The 20,136-nt window shown below is 47.4% G+C and overlaps 1 protein-coding gene across 2 annotated transcripts in view; it reads right to left on the bottom strand.

The window, feature by feature from the left end:
* Window positions 1–20,136, bottom strand: part of LOC139420124 (procollagen-lysine,2-oxoglutarate 5-dioxygenase 2-like) — a 155,015-nt gene that overhangs the window by 24,509 nt on the left and 110,370 nt on the right. The window contains exons 14-19 of one of the 2 annotated variants that reach the window (XM_071169863.1): window positions 17,436–17,498; window positions 12,252–12,365; window positions 11,905–11,970; window positions 6,481–6,585; window positions 5,481–5,627; window positions 3,698–3,823 (exon numbers count right to left, since the gene is read on the bottom strand). In XM_071169863.1, coding sequence (XP_071025964.1) covers window positions 3,698–3,823; window positions 5,481–5,627; window positions 6,481–6,585; window positions 11,905–11,970; window positions 12,252–12,365; window positions 17,436–17,498 — 621 coding nt within the window. The remainder of the gene's footprint in view (window positions 1–3,697; window positions 3,824–5,480; window positions 5,628–6,480; window positions 6,586–11,904; window positions 11,971–12,251; window positions 12,366–17,435; window positions 17,499–20,136) is intronic. The other variant, XM_071169864.1, reaches the window with a different exon arrangement.

The raw sequence follows: 20,136 nt of genomic DNA, 5'->3' as shown, positions 1-20,136 counted from the left end.
AGGAGATAGAACACAACACTGTCCACTAGGAGATAGAACACAACACTGTCCACTAGGAGATAGAACACAACACTGTCCACTAGGAGATAGAACACAACACTGGGGATAGAACACAACACTGTCCACTAGGAGATAGAACACAATACTGTCCACTAGGAGATAGAACACAACACTGTCCACTAGGAGATAGAACACAACACTGTCCACTAGGAGATAGAACACAACACTGTCCACTAGGAGATAGAACACAACACTGTCCACTAGGAGATAGAACACAACACTGTCCACTAGGGGATAGAACAGAACACTGTCCACTAGGAGATAGAACACAACACTGTCCACTAGGAGATAGAACACAACACTGTCCACTAGGAAATTGAGCAGAACACTGTCCACTAGGACATAGAACACAACACTGTCCACTAGGAGATAGAACACAACACTGGGGATAGAACAGAACACTGTCCACAGAACACTGTCCACTAGGAGATGGAACACAACACTGTCCACTAGGAGATAGAACACAACACTGTCCACTAGGAGATAGAACACAACACTGGGGATAGAACATAACACTGTCCACTAGGAGATAGAACAGAACACTGTCCACTAGGAGATAGAACACAACACTGTCCACTAGGAGATAGAACACAACACTGTCCACTAGGAGATAGAACACAACACTGTCCACTAGGAGATAGAACACACAACTGTCCACTAGGAGATAGAACAGAACACTGTGGGGATAGAACACAACACTGTCCACTAGGAGATAGAACAGAACACTGTGGGGATAGAACACAACACTGTCTACTAGGAGATAGAACACAACACTGTGGGGATAGAACAGAACACTGTCCACTATGAGATAGAACACAACACTGTCCACTAGGAGATAGAACACAACACTGTCCACTAGGAGATAGAACACAACACTGTCCACTAGGAGATAGAACACACCACTGTCCACTAGGAGATAGAACACAAAACTGTCCACTAGGAGATAGAACAGAACACTGTGGGGATAGAACACAACACTGTCCACTAGGAGATAGAACAGAACACTGTGGGGATAGAACACAACACTGTCTACTAGGAGATAGAACACAACACTGTGGGGATAGAACACAACACTGTCCACTAGGAGATAGAACAGAACACTGTGGGGATAGAACACAACACTGTCCACTAGGAGATAGAACAGAACACTGTGGGGATAGAACACAACACTGTCCACTAGGAGATAGAACACAACACTGTCCACTAGGAGATAGAACACAACACTGTCCACTAGGAGATAGAACAGAACACTGTCCACTAGGAGATAGAACAGAACACTGTCCACTAGGAGATAGAACACAACACTGTCCACTAGGAGATAGAACACAACACTGTCCACTAGGAGATAGAACAGAACACTGTGGGGATAGAACACATCACTGTCCACTAGAAGATAGAACACAACACTGTCCACTAGGAGATAGAACACAACACTGTCCACTAGGAGATAGAACACAACACTGTCCACTAGGAGATAGAACACAACACTGTCCACTAGGAGATAGAACACAACACTGTCCACTAGGAGATAGAACACAACACTGTCCACTAGGAGATAGAACACAACACTGGGGATAGAACACAACACTGTCCACTAGGAGATAGAACACAATACTGTCCACTAGGAGATAGAACACAACACTGTCCACTAGGAGATAGAACACAACACTGTCCACTAGGAGATAGAACACAACACTGTCCACTAGGAGATAGAACACAACACTGTCCACTAGGAGATAGAACACAACACTGTCCACTAGGGGATAGAACAGAACACTGTCCACTAGGAGATAGAACACAACACTGTCCACTAGGAGATAGAACACAACACTGTCCACTAGGAAATTGAGCAGAACACTGTCCACTAGGACATAGAACACAACACTGTCCACTAGGAGATAGAACACAACACTGGGGATAGAACAGAACACTGTCCACAGAACACTGTCCACTAGGAGATGGAACACAACACTGTCCACTAGGAGATAGAACACAACACTGTCCACTAGGAGATAGAACACAACACTGGGGATAGAACATAACACTGTCCACTAGGAGATAGAACAGAACACTGTCCACTAGGAGATAGAACACAACACTGTCCACTAGGAGATAGAACACAACACTGTCCACTAGGAGATAGAACACAACACTGTCCACTAGGAGATAGAACACACAACTGTCCACTAGGAGATAGAACAGAACACTGTGGGGATAGAACACAACACTGTCCACTAGGAGATAGAACAGAACACTGTGGGGATAGAACACAACACTGTCTACTAGGAGATAGAACACAACACTGTGGGGATAGAACAGAACACTGTCCACTATGAGATAGAACACAACACTGTCCACTAGGAGATAGAACACAACACTGTCCACTAGGAGATAGAACACAACACTGTCCACTAGGAGATAGAACACAACACTGTCCACTAGGAGATAGAACACACCACTGTCCACTAGGAGATAGAACACAAAACTGTCCACTAGGAGATAGAACAGAACACTGTGGGGATAGAACACAACACTGTCCACTAGGAGATAGAACAGAACACTGTGGGGATAGAACACAACACTGTCTACTAGGAGATAGAACACAACACTGTGGGGATAGAACAGAACACTGTCCACTAGGAGATAGAACACAACACTGTCCACTAGGAGATAGAACACAACACTGTCCACTAGGAGATAGAACAGAACACTGTCCACTAGGAGATAGAACACAACACTGTCCACTAGGAGATAGAACACAACACTGTCCACTAGGAGATAGAACACAACACTGTCCACTAGGAGATAGAACACAACACTGTCCACTAGGAGATAGAACACAACACTGTCCACTAGGAGATAGAACACAAAACTGTCCACTAGGAGATAGAACAGAACACTGTGGGGATAGAACACAACACTGTCCACTAGGAGATAGAACAGAACACTGTGGGGATAGAACACAACACTGTCTACTAGGAGATAGAACACAACACTGTGGGGATAGAACAGAACACTGTCCACTAGGAGATAGAACACAACACTGTCCACTAGGAGATAGAACACAACACTGTCCACTAGGAGATAGAACAGAACACTGTCCACTAGGAGATAGAACACAACACTGTCCACTAGGAGATAGAACACAACACTGTCAACTAGGAGATAGAACACAACACTGTGGGGATAGAACAGTACACTGTCCACTAGGAGATAGAACACAACACTGTGGGGATAGAACAGAACACTGTCCACTAGGAGATAGAACAGAACACTGTCCACTAGGGGATAGAACAGAACACTGTCCACTAGGAGATAGAACACAACACTGTCCACTAGGAGATAGAACACAACACTGTGGTGTATAGGGAGGTGTACAGGGAGGTGTACAGGGAGGTGTATAGGGAGGGAGGGAGGTGTACAGGGAGGTGTACAGGGAGGTATATAGGGAGGTGTACAGGGAGGCGTATAGGGAGGTATATAGGGAGGTGTACAGGGAGGGAGGTGTACATGGAGGGAGGTGTACAGGGAGGGAGGTTTATAGGAAGGGAGGTGTATAGGGAGGGAGGTGTATAGGGAGGGAGGTGTACAGGGAGGGAGGTGTACGTTTGTGTTGAGATTCAGTACAATGTTTTACCTGGAAGTCAGTTCCTTTGCTGTTGAGAGCAACGTTGATGGTGAATGTGGAGGAGTCATGATGGGGTCTCAGGTAGGCCTGTCTGCCGGGGGTGTACTTCACCACGAAGTTCATCACTGCATAGCCCTGTGGAGAACAGCCCAAATCACACATTTACACTGAACAAAAATTAGATTCATCCGTGAAGTGCACACTTCTCCAGCGTGCCAGTGGTCACCAAGGTGCGTATTTGGCCCACTGAAGTCGGTTACGACGCCAAACTGCATTCAGGTCAAGACCCTGGTGAGGACGACGAGCACATAGATGAGCTTCCCTCAGACGGATTCTGATAGTTTGTGCAGAAATTATTTTGTTGTGCAAACCCACAGTTTCATCAGCTGTCCGGGTGGCTGGTCTCAGACCATCCCGCAGGTGAAGAATCCGGATGTGGAGGTCATGGACTGGTGTGGGTACACATGGTCTGCGGTTGTGAGGCCGGTTGGATGTACTGCTAAATTATCTAAAACAACTTTTGAGGCGGCTTGTGGTAGATAAATGAACAATAAATGATCTGGCAACAGCTCTGGTGGACATTCCTGCAGTCAGCATGCCTACTGCACGCTCTCTCAAAACTTGAGACATCTGTGACTTTGGGTTGTATGACAAAACTGCAATATGTGGACAGGTGAGACCAAACAAATCTAGTTCCTGTTCATTTTGTACAAGCTGGGCATCCTATTAGTTCTCTCATTGGACTAGAAATGGTAAAGATGTCCTGCAGGGGAAGGGGACATTGAAATCTTCTTCAAAAGGGAATCTTTCTGGATCCACAGGCTGAACACAGTGTCTCCTCTTTGGCCTTAACGAGGAGTTTGACTTGAAACCCTTTTGATGTCTTTCACAAGCTCTTTGTCATTATCTGCTTTCTCAACGTATAAATCACTGACGCATCGAACAATAGATCTGAAGGGGATGTTGGATAATTGCGAATAAATATACTGAATAACTCTGTCATGCACTATGGAGGAGGGTTGACGTAACAGGAGAGTTGACGTAACAGGAGGGTTGATGTAACAGGAGGGTTGGCGTAACAGGAGGGTTGAAGTAACAGGAGGGTTGACATAACAGGAGGGTTGAGGTAACAGGAGGGTTGGCGTAACAGGAGGGTTGAGGTAACAGGAGGGTTGACGTAACAGGAGGGTTGAGGTAACAGGGGGGGTTGAGGTAACAGGAGGGTTGGCATAACAGGAGGGTTGAGGTAACAGGAGGGTTGACGTAACAGGAGAGTTGACGTAACAGGAGAGTTGACGTAACAGGAGGGTTGACGTAACAGGAGAGTTGACGTAACAGGAGGGTTGACGTAACAGGAGAGTTGACGTAACAGGAGGGTTGATGTAACAGGAGGGTTGACGTAACAGGAGAGTTGACGTAACAGGTAACATGAGGGTTGACTTAACAGGTAACAGGAGGGTTGACGTGACAGGAAGGTTGACGTGACAGGAGGGTTGACTTAACAGGTAACAGGAGGGTTGACTTAACAGGTAACAGGAGGGTTGACGTGACAGGTGACAGGAGGGTTGACGTGACAGGAAGGTTGACGTGACAGGAGGGTTGACTTAACAGGTAACAGGAGGGTTGACGTGACAGGAGGGTTGACTTGACAGGTGACAGGAGGGTTGACGTGACAGACAGACAGACAGACAGACAGGCAGACAGACAGACAGACAGACAGACAGACGGACGGACAGACGGACGGACGGACAGACAGACGGACAGACAGACGGACAGACAGAGAGACAGATACCTTGGTGTAGTATCCGGAGAAGACTTTGAGAGTGACGGGGGAAATGAACTCTCTGATGAAGTGTAGCCACTCCTTATCGTAACCGATCTGCTTCATGTGGATGTCGTCAGTCGGCACGGTCTCATAGCCGCCAGTGATCCTCTTGTCCTGATTGGAAGAAAACAGGAAGCAACAACAGGACATTGATAGAACCTACCAGAACCTCCTCCGTGTGGCTGTGTGAGACTGCTGTCTCCAGGGTGATGGATGTGAGGGATGATGACAGATGAGGGTGTGTGTGGGTTTAAACCTGAACGACCTGGACTTGGCAGAGACCCCCCCCCCCCCCCCCCCCCCCCCCCCCCCCTTCATGGGGTCGGCTACAACCGAGTTTATCCGGTTTTCAGGGGAAATGGAAAGAGAGCCTGTGCTGAGACTTCCTCTTTTTTGATCCTTATCAAGGAGACACTCCACCTTAACTCCTCCTCCACATTCACTGGATTGGTTGAACAGTGCAGAAGAGAACCCCCCCCCGACAGTTACTTTTACTCTCTCGCAAGAGACCAGAAAGCCGCTCAGGCGTTTTCTTTAACGCTTGCTACGTTAGGCAGAGATCAACCTCATGACTCACAGACACCAGGTATCTCAGAACCACACACCTGTACTATGAACATGAGTTAATAATATATAATATAATATATATAGCACTACATAAAATGACGCACATGAATTAAAACAGGTATCAAAACCTCTTTAATTTCTGTTTTAAAGTCAGATCTGCCAAGCTAACTACAATAGTATTAACAACAGCATGGCCAGGGTTCAATCCAAGGGGCGCTATAACACCATTTTAAAGGGAATGGATGCTCTGTGAACACCAGATGAGGAAGTTGCCTTTAAAATCTGCCGGCTCTGTTTTGCAAGGCTCCTTGGGTTGAATCCCAGCCCTTTGTGTAATAATAACAGATCCGACTGGGTTTATACGGAAAAGGAACAGTATGTACTATGTTTGACCTCTGACCTCGTGGTTGCCTCCAGACCAGGACCCGTAGTGTTCCATCTCCTCCACCAGCTCATCACAGGCCCGCTCCGTGAAGACCGGGAACCAGAACACATCTGGACACGGCTACACACACACACACACACACACACACACACACACACACACACACACACACACACACACACACACACACACACACACACACACACACACACACACACACACACACAGAGGTATGTTTAGAAGGACGAGGCCCCAGAAGACAAATCAATCTACATTTATCAACTTCAACAATTTCAATGAACTCAGGAACTCACAAACAAAATAAAACCTCAGGAAGTTAGGAAGGATTAGTCTATGCTACTCTATCTACATGGAGAAACATGAGGAATTGTTGAAAGACGATCAGAAAAAATGAAGGTTAAGTACTCTAATAGTGTGTCTGTCCAGCTGCAGACTGTATGAATGAGCTCTATAGTGTGTCTGTCCAGCTGTAGACTGTATGAATGAGCTCTATAGTGTGTCTGTCCAGCTGCAGGCTGTATGAATGAGCTCTATAGTGTGCCTGTCCAGCTGCAGACTGTATGAATGAGCTCTATAGTGTGTCTGTCCAGCTGCAGACTGTATGAATGAGCTCTATAGTGTGTCTGTCCAGCTGCAGACTGTATGAATGAGCTCTATAGTGTGTCTGTCCAGCTGTAGACGGTATGAATGAGCTCTATAGTGTGTCTGTCCAGCTGCAGACTGTATGAATGAGCTCTATAGTGTGTCTGTCCAGCTGCAGACTGTATGAATGACCTCTATAGTGTGTCTGTCCAGCTGCAGACTGTATGAATGAGCTCTATAGTGTGTCTGTCCAGCTGCAGACTGTATGAATGAGCTCTATAGTGTGTCTGTCCAGCTGTAGACTGTATGAATGAGCTCTATAGTGCGTCTGTCCAGCTGTAGACTGTATGAATGAGCTCTATAGTGTGTCTGTCCAGCTGCAGACTGTATTAACGAGCTCTATAGTGTGTCTGTCCCTCTGCAGACTGTATGAATGAGCTCTATAGTGTGTCTGTCCAGCTGCAGACTGTATGAATGAGCTCTATAGTGTGTCTGTCCAGCTGCAGACTATAGCTCTATAGTGTGTCTGTCCAGCTGTAGACTGTAGCTCTATAGTGTGTCTGTCCAGCTGTAGACTGTAGCTCTATAGTGTGTCTGTCCAGCTGCAGACTGTATGAATGAGCTCTATAGTGTGTCTGTCCAGCTGTAGACTGTATGAATGAGCTCTATAGTGCGTCTGTCCAGCTGTAGACTGTATGAATGAGCTCTATAGTGTGTCTGTCCAGCTGCAGACTGTATGAATGAGCTCTATAGTGTGTCTGTCCAGCTGTAGACTGTATGAATGAGCTCTATAGTGTGTCTGTCCAGCTGCAGACTGTATGAATGAGCTCTATAGTGTGTCTGTCCAGCTGCAGACTGTATGAATGAGCTCTATAGTGTGTCTGTCCAGCTGCAGACTGTATGAATGAGCTCTATAGTGTGTCTGTCCAGCTGTAGACTGTATGAATGAGCTCTATAGTGTGTCTGTCCAGCTGTAGACTGTATGAATGAGCTCTATAGTGTGTCTGTCCAGCTGCAGACTGTATGAATGAGCTCTATAGTGTGTCTGTCCAGCTGTAGACTGTATGAATGAGCTCTATAGTGTGTCTGTCCAGCTGCAGACTGTATGAATGAGCTCTATAGTGTGTCTGTCCAGCTGTAGACTGTATGAATGACCTCTATAGTGTGTCTGTCCAGCTGCAGACTGTATGAACGAGCTCTATAGTGTGTCTGTCCAGCTGTAGACTGTATGAATGAGCTCTATAGTGTGTCTGTCCAGCTGCAGACTGTATGAACGAGCTCTATAGTGTGTCTGTTCAGCTGCAGACTGTATGAATGAGCTCTATAGTGTGTCTGTTCAGCTGCAGACTGTATGAATGAGCTCTATAGTGTGTCTGTCCAGCTGCAGACTGTATGAATGAGCTCTATAGTGTGTCTGTCCAGCTGCAGACTGTATGAATGAGCTCTATAGTGTGTCTGTCCAGCTGTAGACTGTATGAATGAGCTCTATAGTGTGTCTGTCCAGCTGCAGACTGTATGAATGAGCTCTATAGTGTGTCTGTTCAGCTGCAGACTGTATGAATGAGCTCTATAGTGTGTCTGTCCAGCTGCAGACTGTATGAATGAGCTCTATAGTGTGTCTGTCCAGCTGCAGGCTGTATGAATGAGCTCTATAGTGTGTCTGTCCAGCTGCAGACTGTATGAATGAGCTCTATAGTGTGTCTGTCCAGCTGCAGGCTGTATGAATGAGCTCTATAGTGTGCCTGTCCAGCTGCAGACTGTATGAATGAGCTCTATAGTGTGTCTGTCCAGCTGCAGACTGTATGAATGAGCTCTATAGTGTGTCTGTCCAGCTGCAGACTGTATGAATGAGCTCTATAGTGTGTCTGTCCAGCTGTAGACGGTATGAATGAGCTCTATAGTGTGTCTGAATGAGCTCTATAGTGTGTCTGTCCAGCTGCAGACTGTATGAATGAGCTCTATAGTGTGTCTGTCCAGCTGTAGACTGTATGAATGAGCTGTATAGTGTGTCTGTCCAGCTGTAGACTGTATGAATGAGCTCTATAGTGTGTCTGTCCAGCTGTAGACTGTATGAATGAGCTCTATAGTGTGTCTGTCCAGCTGCAGACTGTATGAATGAGCTCTATAGTGTGTCTGTCCAGCTGTAGACGGTATGAATGAGCTCTATAGTGTGTCTGTCCAGCTGCAGACTGTATGAATGAGCTCTATAGTGTGTCTGTCCAGCTGCAGACTGTATGAATGACCTCTATAGTGTGTCTGTCCAGCTGCAGACTGTATGAATGAGCTCTATAGTGTGTCTGTCCAGCTGCAGACTGTATGAATGAGCTCTATAGTGTGTCTGTCCAGCTGTAGACTGTATGAATGATGCTCTATAGTGTGTCTGTCCAGCTGTAGACTGTATGAATGAGCTCTATAGTGTGTCTGTCCAGCTGCAGACTGTATGAATGAGCTCTATAGTGTGTCTGTCCAGCTGTAGACTGTATGAATGAGCTCTATAGTGTGTCTGTCCAGCTGCAGACTGTATGAATGAGCTCTATAGTGTGTCTGTCCAGCTGCAGACTGTATGAATGAGCTCTATAGTGTGTCTGTCCAGCTGCAGACTGTATGAATGAGCTCTATAGTGTGTCTGTCCAGCTGTAGACTGTATGAATGAGCTCTATAGTGTGTCTGTCCAGCTGTAGACTGTATGAATGAGCTCTATAGTGTGTCTGTCCAGCTGCAGACTGTATGAATGAGCTCTATAGTGTGTCTGTCCAGCTGTAGACTGTATGAATGAGCTCTATAGTGTGTCTGTCCAGCTGCAGACTGTATGAATGAGCTCTATAGTGTGTCTGTCCAGCTGTAGACTGTATGAATGAGCTCTATAGTGTGTCTGTCCAGCTGCAGACTGTATGAACGAGCTCTATAGTGTGTCTGTCCAGCTGTAGACTGTATGAATGAGCTCTATAGTGTGTCTGTCCAGCTGCAGACTGTATGAACGAGCTCTATAGTGTGTCTGTTCAGCTGTAGACTGTATGAATGAGCTCTATAGTGTGTCTGTCCAGCTGCAGACTGTATGAATGAGCTCTATAGTGTGTCTGTCCAGCTGCAGACTGTATTAACGAGCTCTATAGTGTGTCTGTCCAGCTGCAGACTGTATGAATGAGCTCTATAGTGTGTCTGTCCAGCTGCAGACTGTATGAACGAGCTCTATAGTGTGTCTGTTCAGCTGCAGACTGTATGAATGAGCTCTATAGTGTGTCTGTCCAGCTGCAGACTGTATGAACGAGCTCTATAGTGTGTCTGTCCAGCTGTAGACTGTATGAATGAGCTCTATAGTGTGTCTGTCCAGCTGCAGACTGTATGAATGAGCTCTATAGTGTGTCTGTCCAGCTGTAGACTGTATGAATGAGCTCTATAGTGTGTCTGTCCAGCTGCAGACTGTATGAATGAGCTCTATAGTGTGTCTGTTCAGCTGCAGACTGTATGAATGAGCTCTATAGTGTGTCTGTCCAGCTGCAGACTGTATGAATGAGCTCTATAGTGTGTCTGTCCAGCTGCAGGCTGTATGAATGAGCTCTATAGTGTGTCTGTCCAGCTGCAGACTGTATGAATGAGCTCTATAGTGTGTCTGTCCAGCTGCAGGCTGTATGAATGAGCTCTATAGTGTGCCTGTCCAGCTGCAGACTGTATGAATGAGCTCTATAGTGTGTCTGTCCAGCTGCAGACTGTATGAATGAGCTCTATAGTGTGTCTGTCCAGCTGCAGACTGTATGAATGAGCTCTATAGTGTGTCTGTCCAGCTGTAGACGGTATGAATGAGCTCTATGGTGTGTCTGTCCAGCTGCAGACTGTATGAATGACCTCTATAGTGTGTCTGTCCAGCTGCAGACTGTATGAATGAGCTCTATAGTGTGTCTGTCCAGCTGCAGACTGTATGAATGAGCTCTATAGTGTGTCTGTCCAGCTGTAGACTGTATGAATGAGCTCTATAGTGCGTCTGTCCAGCTGTAGACTGTATGAATGAGCTCTATAGTGTGTCTGTCCAGCTGCAGACTGTATGAACGAGCTCTATAGTGTGTCTGTCCAGCTGCAGACTGTATGAATGAGCTCTATAGTGTGTCTGTCCAGCTGCAGACTGTATGAATGAGCTCTATAGTGTGTCTGTCCAGCTGCAGACTATAGCTCTATAGTGTGTCTGTCCAGCTGTAGACTGTAGCTCTATAGTGTGTCTGTCCAGCTGTAGACTGTAGCTCTATAGTGTGTCTGTCCAGCTGCAGACTGTATGAATGAGCTCTATAGTGTGTCTGTCCAGCTGTAGACTGTATGAATGAGCTCTATAGTGTGTCTGTCCAGCTGCAGACTGTATGAATGAGCTCTATAGTGTGTCTGTCCAGCTGTAGACTGTATGAATGAGCTCTATAGTGTGTCTGTCCAGCTGTAGACTGCATGAATGAGCTCTATAGTGTGTCTGTCCAGCTGTAGACTGTATGAATGAGCTCTATAGTGTGTCTGTCCAGCTGCAGACTGTATGAATGAGCTCTATAGTGTGTCTGTCCAGCTGTAGACTGTATGAATGAGCTCTATAGTGTGTCTGTCCAGCTGCAGACTGTATGAATGAGCTCTATAGTGTGTCTGTCCAGCTGTAGACTGTATGAATGAGCTCTATAGTGTGTCTGTCCAGCTGCAGACTGTATGAATGAGCTCTATAGTGTGTCTGTCCAACTGTAGACTGTATGAATGAGCTCTATAGTGTGTCTGTCCAGCTGTAGACTGTATGAATGAGCTCTATAGTGTGTCTGTCCAGCTGTAGACTGTATGAATGAGCTCTATGTAACCTGACATGTGTGCACACACCTCTTCTAAGTAGTTCTCTGTGAAGATGCGTGTGTAGTTGGGGTGGATGTATTTCTCCTTCCAGTCCTGGTACATGGATAGAGAGAGAGGAGATAGAGAGAGAGAGACAGAGAGAGAGAGACAGAGAGACAGAGAGAGAGAGTGGGGGGGGGGGGGGGATAGAGAGGCAGAGAGACAGAGGCAGATGGGCACCATACACAACCCAGAATCCACAGTAAATCATCAGCCAAGCAGAGTTCACAAAATTTTTCAAGCAAATGTTTTCATTTACTACAAACAATACAAAGAAATGGCTATCGTATCTCATGACATCAAAACATATTTAAAAAGAAGTAGGGAGGACCTACCATTGGATTTTCAAATATTTGCCACAAATCACTGTTATAGTGAGACGTGTTAAAGTTCGCTGTGGATATTAGCCTTCCAAACTCATGGCGGTTTGTAATGTACATGAACATTCCCTGTAGCGGACAGAGAAAGTTAAATTAGCCTTCCCACAATGCTCAGTCATTAAGTAGAAGTACATCTGCATTAGTTGTTTACAGCTGTTTTCACAAACTGAATAAAACAGAACAACCCCTGGCTTCCTGATGGAGTGTGCTGTGAGTTTTAGAAACTAAACAATGAGAACCACATGTCAATTAATAATACTGGGATATTAATGGGGGAGAGGACATGGTAGGGGGAGGGAGGGGACATGGCAGGGGGAGGGAGGGGACATGGCAGGGGGTGGGAGGGGACATGGCAGGGGGAGGTGGAGGACATGGCAGGGGGAGGGAGGGGACATGGCAGGGGGAGGGAGGGACAGGGAGGGAGGGAGGGGACATGATAGGGGGAGGGAGGGACAGGGAGGGAGGGAGGGAGGGGACATGAAAGGGGGAGGGAGGGGACATGATAGGGGGAGGGAGGGGATGTGATAGGGGAAGGGACAAGGAGGGAGGGGACATGATAGGGGGAGGGAGGGGATGTGATGGGGGAAGGGACAAGGAGGGAGGGGACATGGTAGGGGGAGGGAGGGGACATGAAAGGGGGAGGGAGGGGACATGATAGGGGGAGGGAGGGGATGTGATAGGGGAAGGGACAAGGAGGGAGGGGACATGATAGGGGGAGGGAGGGGATGTGATAGGGGAAGGGACAAGGAGGGAGGGGACATGGTAGGGGGAGGGAGGGGACATGATAGGGGGAGGGAGGGGATGTGATAGGGGGAGGGACAAGGAGGGAGGGGACATGGTAGGGAGAGGGAGGGGCAGGGAGGGGACATGATAGGGGGAGGGGACATGCTAGGGGGAGGGAGGGGATATGATAGTGGGAGGGAGGGAGGGGACATGATAGGGGGAGGGAGGGGACATGATAGGGGAAGGGACAAGGAGGGAGGGGACATGGTAGGGGAGGGAGGGGACATGATAGGGGGAGGGAGGGACAGGGAGGGAGGGAGGGGACATGATAGGGGGAGGGAGGGGACATGATAGGGGGAGGGAGGGGACATGGTAGGGGAAGGGACAAGGAGGGAGGGGACATGGTAGGGGGAGGGAGGGGCATGATAGGGGGAGGGAGGGGACATGATAGGGGGAGGGAGAGGACATGGTAGGGGGAGAGGACATGGCAGGGGGGGTGGGACATGGTAGGGGGTGGGAGAGGACATTGCAGGGGGAGGGAGGGGACATGTGATAGGGGAAGGGACAAGGAGGGAGGGGACATGGTAGGGAGAGGGAGGGACAGGGAGGGGACATGATAGGGGGAGGGAGGACATGGTAGGGAGGCGGAGGGACAGGGAGGGGGGCACATGATAGGGGGAGGGAGGGCGTCTGGCGTTGCATTGTGGGGGGAGGAGAGACGCAGCTGAACTGGACCCACTCTCAGACTTGGCTTTCTGTCTTTTCCCAGAATGCTGACCAGCTGGTAGGTTTGGCTTATTTGGGATTTCAGACCATCTGTTTCTAATACAAATTATTTCTCCAAATAATGATTTATAATTTTATTGAAATGGTTTTAGGAGGGAGTTTGTACTGATGGTGTTGTCCTGATAGTCTAGGTCTGATCAGCTAGCCTAGTGTGAGACGGTCAGAGCGTTGGGGATGGGTTTAGGGAGAGAAGCTTCTCACATGTATAGATCTGAAGAGGGGAGGGGAATAAGCATCATGACTGCTAGGAACCTGCAGGTGAAAATTACTATGGCTCCGAGACTATAGTAGCTCCGTGACTATAGTATCTACGTGACTGTAGTAGCTACGTGACAATAGTAGCTCCGCGACTATAGTATCTACGCGACTATAGCAGCTCCGCGACTATAGTAGCTCCGCGACTATAGTAGCTCCGCGACTATAGTAGCTCCACGACTATAGCAGCTCGTTACTATAGCAGCTCCGTTACTATAGCTCCGTTACTATAGCTCCGTTACTATAGTAGCTCCGTTACTATAGCTCCGTTACTATAGTAGCTCCGTGACTATAGTAGCTCCTTGACTATAGTAGCTCCATGACTATAGTAGCTCCATGACTATAGTAGCTCTGTTACTATAGTAGCTCTGTTACTATAGTAGGACCGTTACTATAGTAGGACCGTTACTATAGCTCCATTACTATAGCTCCGTGACTATAGTAGCTCCGTGACTATAGTAGCTCCATGACTATAGTAGCTCCATGACTATAGTAGCTCCGTTACTATAGTAGCTCTGTTACTATAGTTGGACCGTTACTATAGCTCCGTTACTATAGTAGCTCCGTCACTATAGCTCCGTTACTATAGCAGCTCCGTTACTATAGTAGCTCTGCGACTATAGCTCCGTGACTATAGCTCAATTACTATAATTACTATAGTAGCTCCGTGACTATAGGTCTGCGACTATAGCTACGTTACTATAGCTCCGTGACTATAGGTCTGCGACTATAGCTACGTTACTATAGCTCCGTTACTATAGTAGCTCCGCGACTATAGTAGCTCTGTGATTATAGTAGTTCCGCGACTATAGTAGCTCCGTGACTATAGTAGCTCCGTGACTATAGTAGCTCCGTGACTATAGCAGCTACATGACCATAGCCCCGTTACTATAGTAGCTCCGTTACTATAGTAGCTACATGACCATAGTAGCTCCGTGACTATAGCCCCGTTACTATAGTAGCCCCATTACTATAGTAGCTACGTGACCATAGTATCTCCATGACTATAGCAGCTTCGTGACTATAGTATCTCCGTGACTATAGCAGCTTCGTGACTATAGTATCTCCGTGACTATAGTATCTCTGTGACTATAGTATCTCCGTGACTATAGTATCTCCGTGACTATAGCAGCTCCTTGACTATAGTATCTCCGTGACTATAGCAGCTTCGCGACTATAGCAGCTCCGTGACTATAGTATCTCCGTGACTATAGTATCTCCGTGACTATAGTATCTCCGTGACTATAGTATCTCCGTGACTATAGTATCTCCGTGACTATAGCAGCTTCGCGACTGATACACTACATACACAAACTATGTGGACACCCCTTTCAAATTTGTGGATTCAGCTATTTCAGCAACACCCGTTGTTGAAAGTTGCATAAAATTGAGCAGACAGACATGCAATCTCCATAGCCAAACATTGACAGTATAATGGCTTTATTGAAGAGCTCAGTGACTTTCAATGTGGCACCGTCATGAGATGCCACCTTTTCAACAAGTCAGTTTGTCAAATGTTTGCCCTGCTAGAGCTGCCCCGGTCAACTGTAAGTGCTGTTATTGTGAAGTGGAAATGTCTAGGAGCAACAACGGCTCACCTGCTATGTGGTAGGCCACACAAGCTCAAAGAACGGGACCGCAGAGTGCTGAAGCGTGTAGCACGTAAAAATTGTCTGTCCTCAGTTGCAACACACTACAGAGTTCCAAACTGCCTCTGGAAGCAACGTCAGCACAATAACTGTTCGTCGGGAGCTTCATGAAATGGGTTTCCATGGCCGAGCAGCCGCACACAAGCCTAAGATCACAATATGCAATGCCAAGCGACGGCTGGAGTGGTGTAAAGCTCGCTGCTATTGGACTCTGGAGCAGTGGAAACTGGAGTGATGAATCGCACTTCACCATCTTGCAGTTCGGCGGATGAATCTGGTTTGGCGGATGCCAGGAGATCGCTACCACCCCAATAAATAGTGCCAACTGTAAAGTTTGGTGGAGGAGGAGTAATGTTCTGGGGCTGTTTTTCATGGTTCAGGCCCCTTAATTCCAGGGAAGGGAAATCTTAACGATACAGCATACATTCTAGATGATTCTGTGCTTCCAACTTTGTGGCAACAGTTTGCGGAAGGCCCTTTCCTGTTTCAGCATGACAATGCCCCCGTGCACAAAGTGAGGTCCATACAGAAATGGTTTGTCGAGATTGGTGAGGAAGAAGTTGACTGGCCGGCACAGAGCCCTGACCTCAACCCCATTGAACACATTTGGGATGAATTGGAGCGCCGACTGCGAGCCGGGCCTAATCGCACCAACATCAGTGCCCGACCTCACTAGTGCTAGTGTGTTTGAATGGAAGCAAGTTCCCGTAGCAATGTGCCAGCATCTAGTGGAAAGCCTTCCCAGAAGAGTGGAGGCAGTTATAGCAGTATAGGGGGGACCAACTCCATATTAATGGCAATGATTTTTTCATGAAATGTTCGACAAGTAGGTGTCCACATACTTTAGTGTATATCTGATTGTTATTCTCCTGCTAAGTACTCCTTGAGGGGTGGGAGGAACTACAAGAGATTCCTCAGTCTCTAACTCATCACAGGCAGAAGGTTAACATCCATTTTCAAAAGGGCTGTGGAGATACACAGCTTCATCTCTATTGGTTTGGCTCCTCCAAGAGGCCTCGACAGACTTCCTGAAAGAAATCACTACACATCTCTGGAGGATTCGATACTTTATGTTTATATCATCATTTATCAAATAAATAGCTTTGATGGAAAAACATGTCCATTGGAATTCAGGTACTGAATTTTACATTTTGTTGGGGATGGCTGGACAAAGGTTCTACGATGGGCTGGACAAAGGTTCTACGTTGGGCTGGACAAAGGTTGTACGTTGGGCCGGACAAAGGTTCTACGATGGGCTGGACATAGGTTCTACGATGGGCTGGACAAAGGTTCTACGATGGGCTGGACAAAGGTTCTACGATGGGCCGGACAAAGGTTCTACGATGGGCCGGACATAGGTTCTACGTTGGGCTGGACAAAGGTTCTACGTTGGGCTGGACAAAGGTTCTACGATGGGCCGGACAAAGGTTCTACGATGGGCCGGACGTAGGTTCTACGATGGTCCAGACAAAGGTTCTACGATGGGCCGGACAAAGGTTCTACGATGGGCCGGACAAAGGTTCTACGATGGGCCGGACATAGGTTCTACGATGGGCCGGAGATAGTTTCTACGATGGGCCGGACAAAGGTTCTACGATGGGCCGGACAAAGGTTCTACGATGGGCCGGACAAAGGTTCTACGATGGGCCGGACATAGGTTCTACGATGGGCCGGACATAGGAAATGGTTATCTATACAAAGTAGAATAATGAAAGCTGTTAAAAACCTTTGGGACTCTGAGCATATGGAATGTTTCCGGGTTGGGGGAGTCTTTCTCTCTGTGATTGGTCTAAAAGAGAGGAAAAGCACGGTGTAAATGGTGTAACGGTACGTTTTGTCAGAGAGAGAGAGCTTGGTAGACAGGTAGGTAAGATGTAACATACAGGAGGAGGAGGAGGCATGGGAAGGAGAGGACATGAGCTGCATGAGGAAGACCAAGACTCCCTCCGAAGCTGATGTTTTGGTAGTTGTTATCTTAGTGAGTGTTGCATGCTGGGACAGAGTGAAGCGATGCAGAGATGCATACACTCAGAGCAGAGCTCTGTGGTAGTACGTGTTAGCATGGGGTGACACGTGACCTGATGACATAAAGCACAGACAGACAATATAGACCAAAGTCTACAGGGCAAACGGAAGTAACAAAATACAGTTTAGAAGACAGCCAGACATTGCCACATGGTCACATGACAGAGGAGAGGAGAGAACAGGAGGAGGGAGACAGAGAGAGGAGAGGGAGACCGAGAGAGGAGAGGAGAGGGAGACTGGGAGAGGAGAAGAGGGGAGAGGGGAAAGGGAGGGAGACTGGGAGAGGAGAGGAGAGAAGACGAGAGGAGAGGGAGAATGGGAGAGGAGAAGAGGGGATAGGGGATGGAGACTGGGAGAAGAGAGGAGAGAAGAGGAGAGGAGAGGGAGACCGGAAGAGGAGAGAGGGAGAGGAGAGGGGAGAGGGAGACTGGGAGTGGAGAGGAGGGAGACTGGGAGAGGAGAGGACAGGAGAGGGGAGAGGGGAGAGGGGAGGGAGACTGGGAGAGGAGAGAAAGAGAGGAGAGAAAGAGAGGAGGACCGAGAGAGGACAGGAGAGGAGAAGGGAGGAGAGAGGGGGGAGGAGGACCGAAAGAGGACAGGAGAGGAGAGGGGAGGAGAGGAGAGAGGAGAGGAGAGAGGAGAGAGAGACTGGGAGAGGAGAGAGGAGAGGAGAGAGGAGAGGAGAGAGGAGGGATACTGGGAGAGGAGAGGAGAGGAGAGGAGAGGAGAGGAGAGGAGAGGAGAGGAGAGGAGAGGAGAGGAGAGGAGAGGAGAGGAGAGGAGAGGAGAGGAAAGGAGAGGAGAGGAGGCCCTTAACCTGAACGCACAACAGAGGCTGTTGTAAACAGACAAGATCGTGCCTTAAGGAAGACAGACAGACAGACAGACAGACAGACAGACAGACAGCACATGGAGACAGACAGACAGCACATGGAGACAGCACATGGAGACAGACAGACAGACAGACAGCACATGGAGACAGACAGACAGACAGAGAAACAGACAGCACATGGAGACAGACAGACAGACAGAGAAACAGACAGCACATGGAGACAGACAGACAGACAGACAGACAGATAGCACATGGAGACAGACAGACAGACAGAGAAACAGACAGCACATGGAGACAGACAGACAGACAGAGAAACAGACAGCACATGGAGACAGAGACAGACAGAGAAACAGACAGCACATGGAGACAGACAGACAGCACATGGAGACAGACAGACAGAGAAACAGAGACAGAGACAGAGACAGAGACAGAGACAGACAGTGTACAGGATACCACAGCACAATTAGACACAGAGACTGGGAGACCCTACATTACAGAATACTGGCCTTTGTTCTCCGGAGACATTAGCATTCAGATACATATACACTGAGTCTACAAAACATTAGGAACACCTGCTCTTTCCATGACAGACTGACCAGGTGAATCCAGCTAAAAGCTATGATCACTTATTGATGTCACTTGTTAACACCACTTCAAATCAGTGTAGATGAAGGGGGAGGAAACAGGTTAAAGAAGGATTTTTAAGCCTCGAGACAATTGAGACATGGATTGTGTATATCTGACATTCTGAGGGTGAATGGGCAAGAGAAAATATTGAAGTGCCTTCGAACGGATATGGTAGTAGGTGCCAGGTGCACCAATTTGAGTGTCAAGAACTACAATGTTGCTGTGTTTTTCACACTCAACAGTTCCCTGTGTGCATCAAGTATGGCCCGCCACCCAAAGGACATCCAGTAAACTTGACACAACTGTGGGAAGCATTGGAGTCAACATGACCCAGCATTCCTGTGGAACGCTTTCGACACCTTGTCCATGCTCCGACGAATTCAGGCTGTTCTGAGGGCAAAAGGGGAGGCTGTGCAATGCAATTAGGAAGGTGTTCTTAATGTTTTGTAAACTCAAGGTAGATACTGTACATATAGCATAACCTAACCTAACATCAGCTAACCTAACGTAACATAAGATAACATAAGCTAACATAACCTAACCTAACCTAACATCAGCTAACCTAACATAACATAAGCTAACACAAGCTAACATAACCTAACCTAACCTAACATCAGCTAACCTAACATAACATAAGCTAACACAAGCTAACATAACCTAACCTAACCTAACGTAAGCTAACGTAAGCTAACGTAACCTAACCTAACGTAAGCTAACGTAAGCTAACATCAGCTAACATAAGCTAACATAACCTAACCTAACCTAACATCAGCTAACCTAGCTAACCTAACATAACATAAGCTAACACAAGCTAACATAACCTAACGTAAGCTAACGTAAGCTAACGTGACCTAACCTAACGTAAGCTAACGTAAGCTAACATCAGCTAACCTAACATAAGCTAACATAACATAACGTAAGCTAACGTAACCTAACCTAACGT

The sequence above is a fragment of the Oncorhynchus clarkii genome, chromosome 11 (assembly GCF_045791955.1).
Source record: "Oncorhynchus clarkii lewisi isolate Uvic-CL-2024 chromosome 11, UVic_Ocla_1.0, whole genome shotgun sequence".
Lineage (NCBI taxonomy): Eukaryota > Metazoa > Chordata > Actinopteri > Salmoniformes > Salmonidae > Oncorhynchus > Oncorhynchus clarkii.
This window is presented reverse-complemented; position numbering and strand designations above follow the sequence as displayed.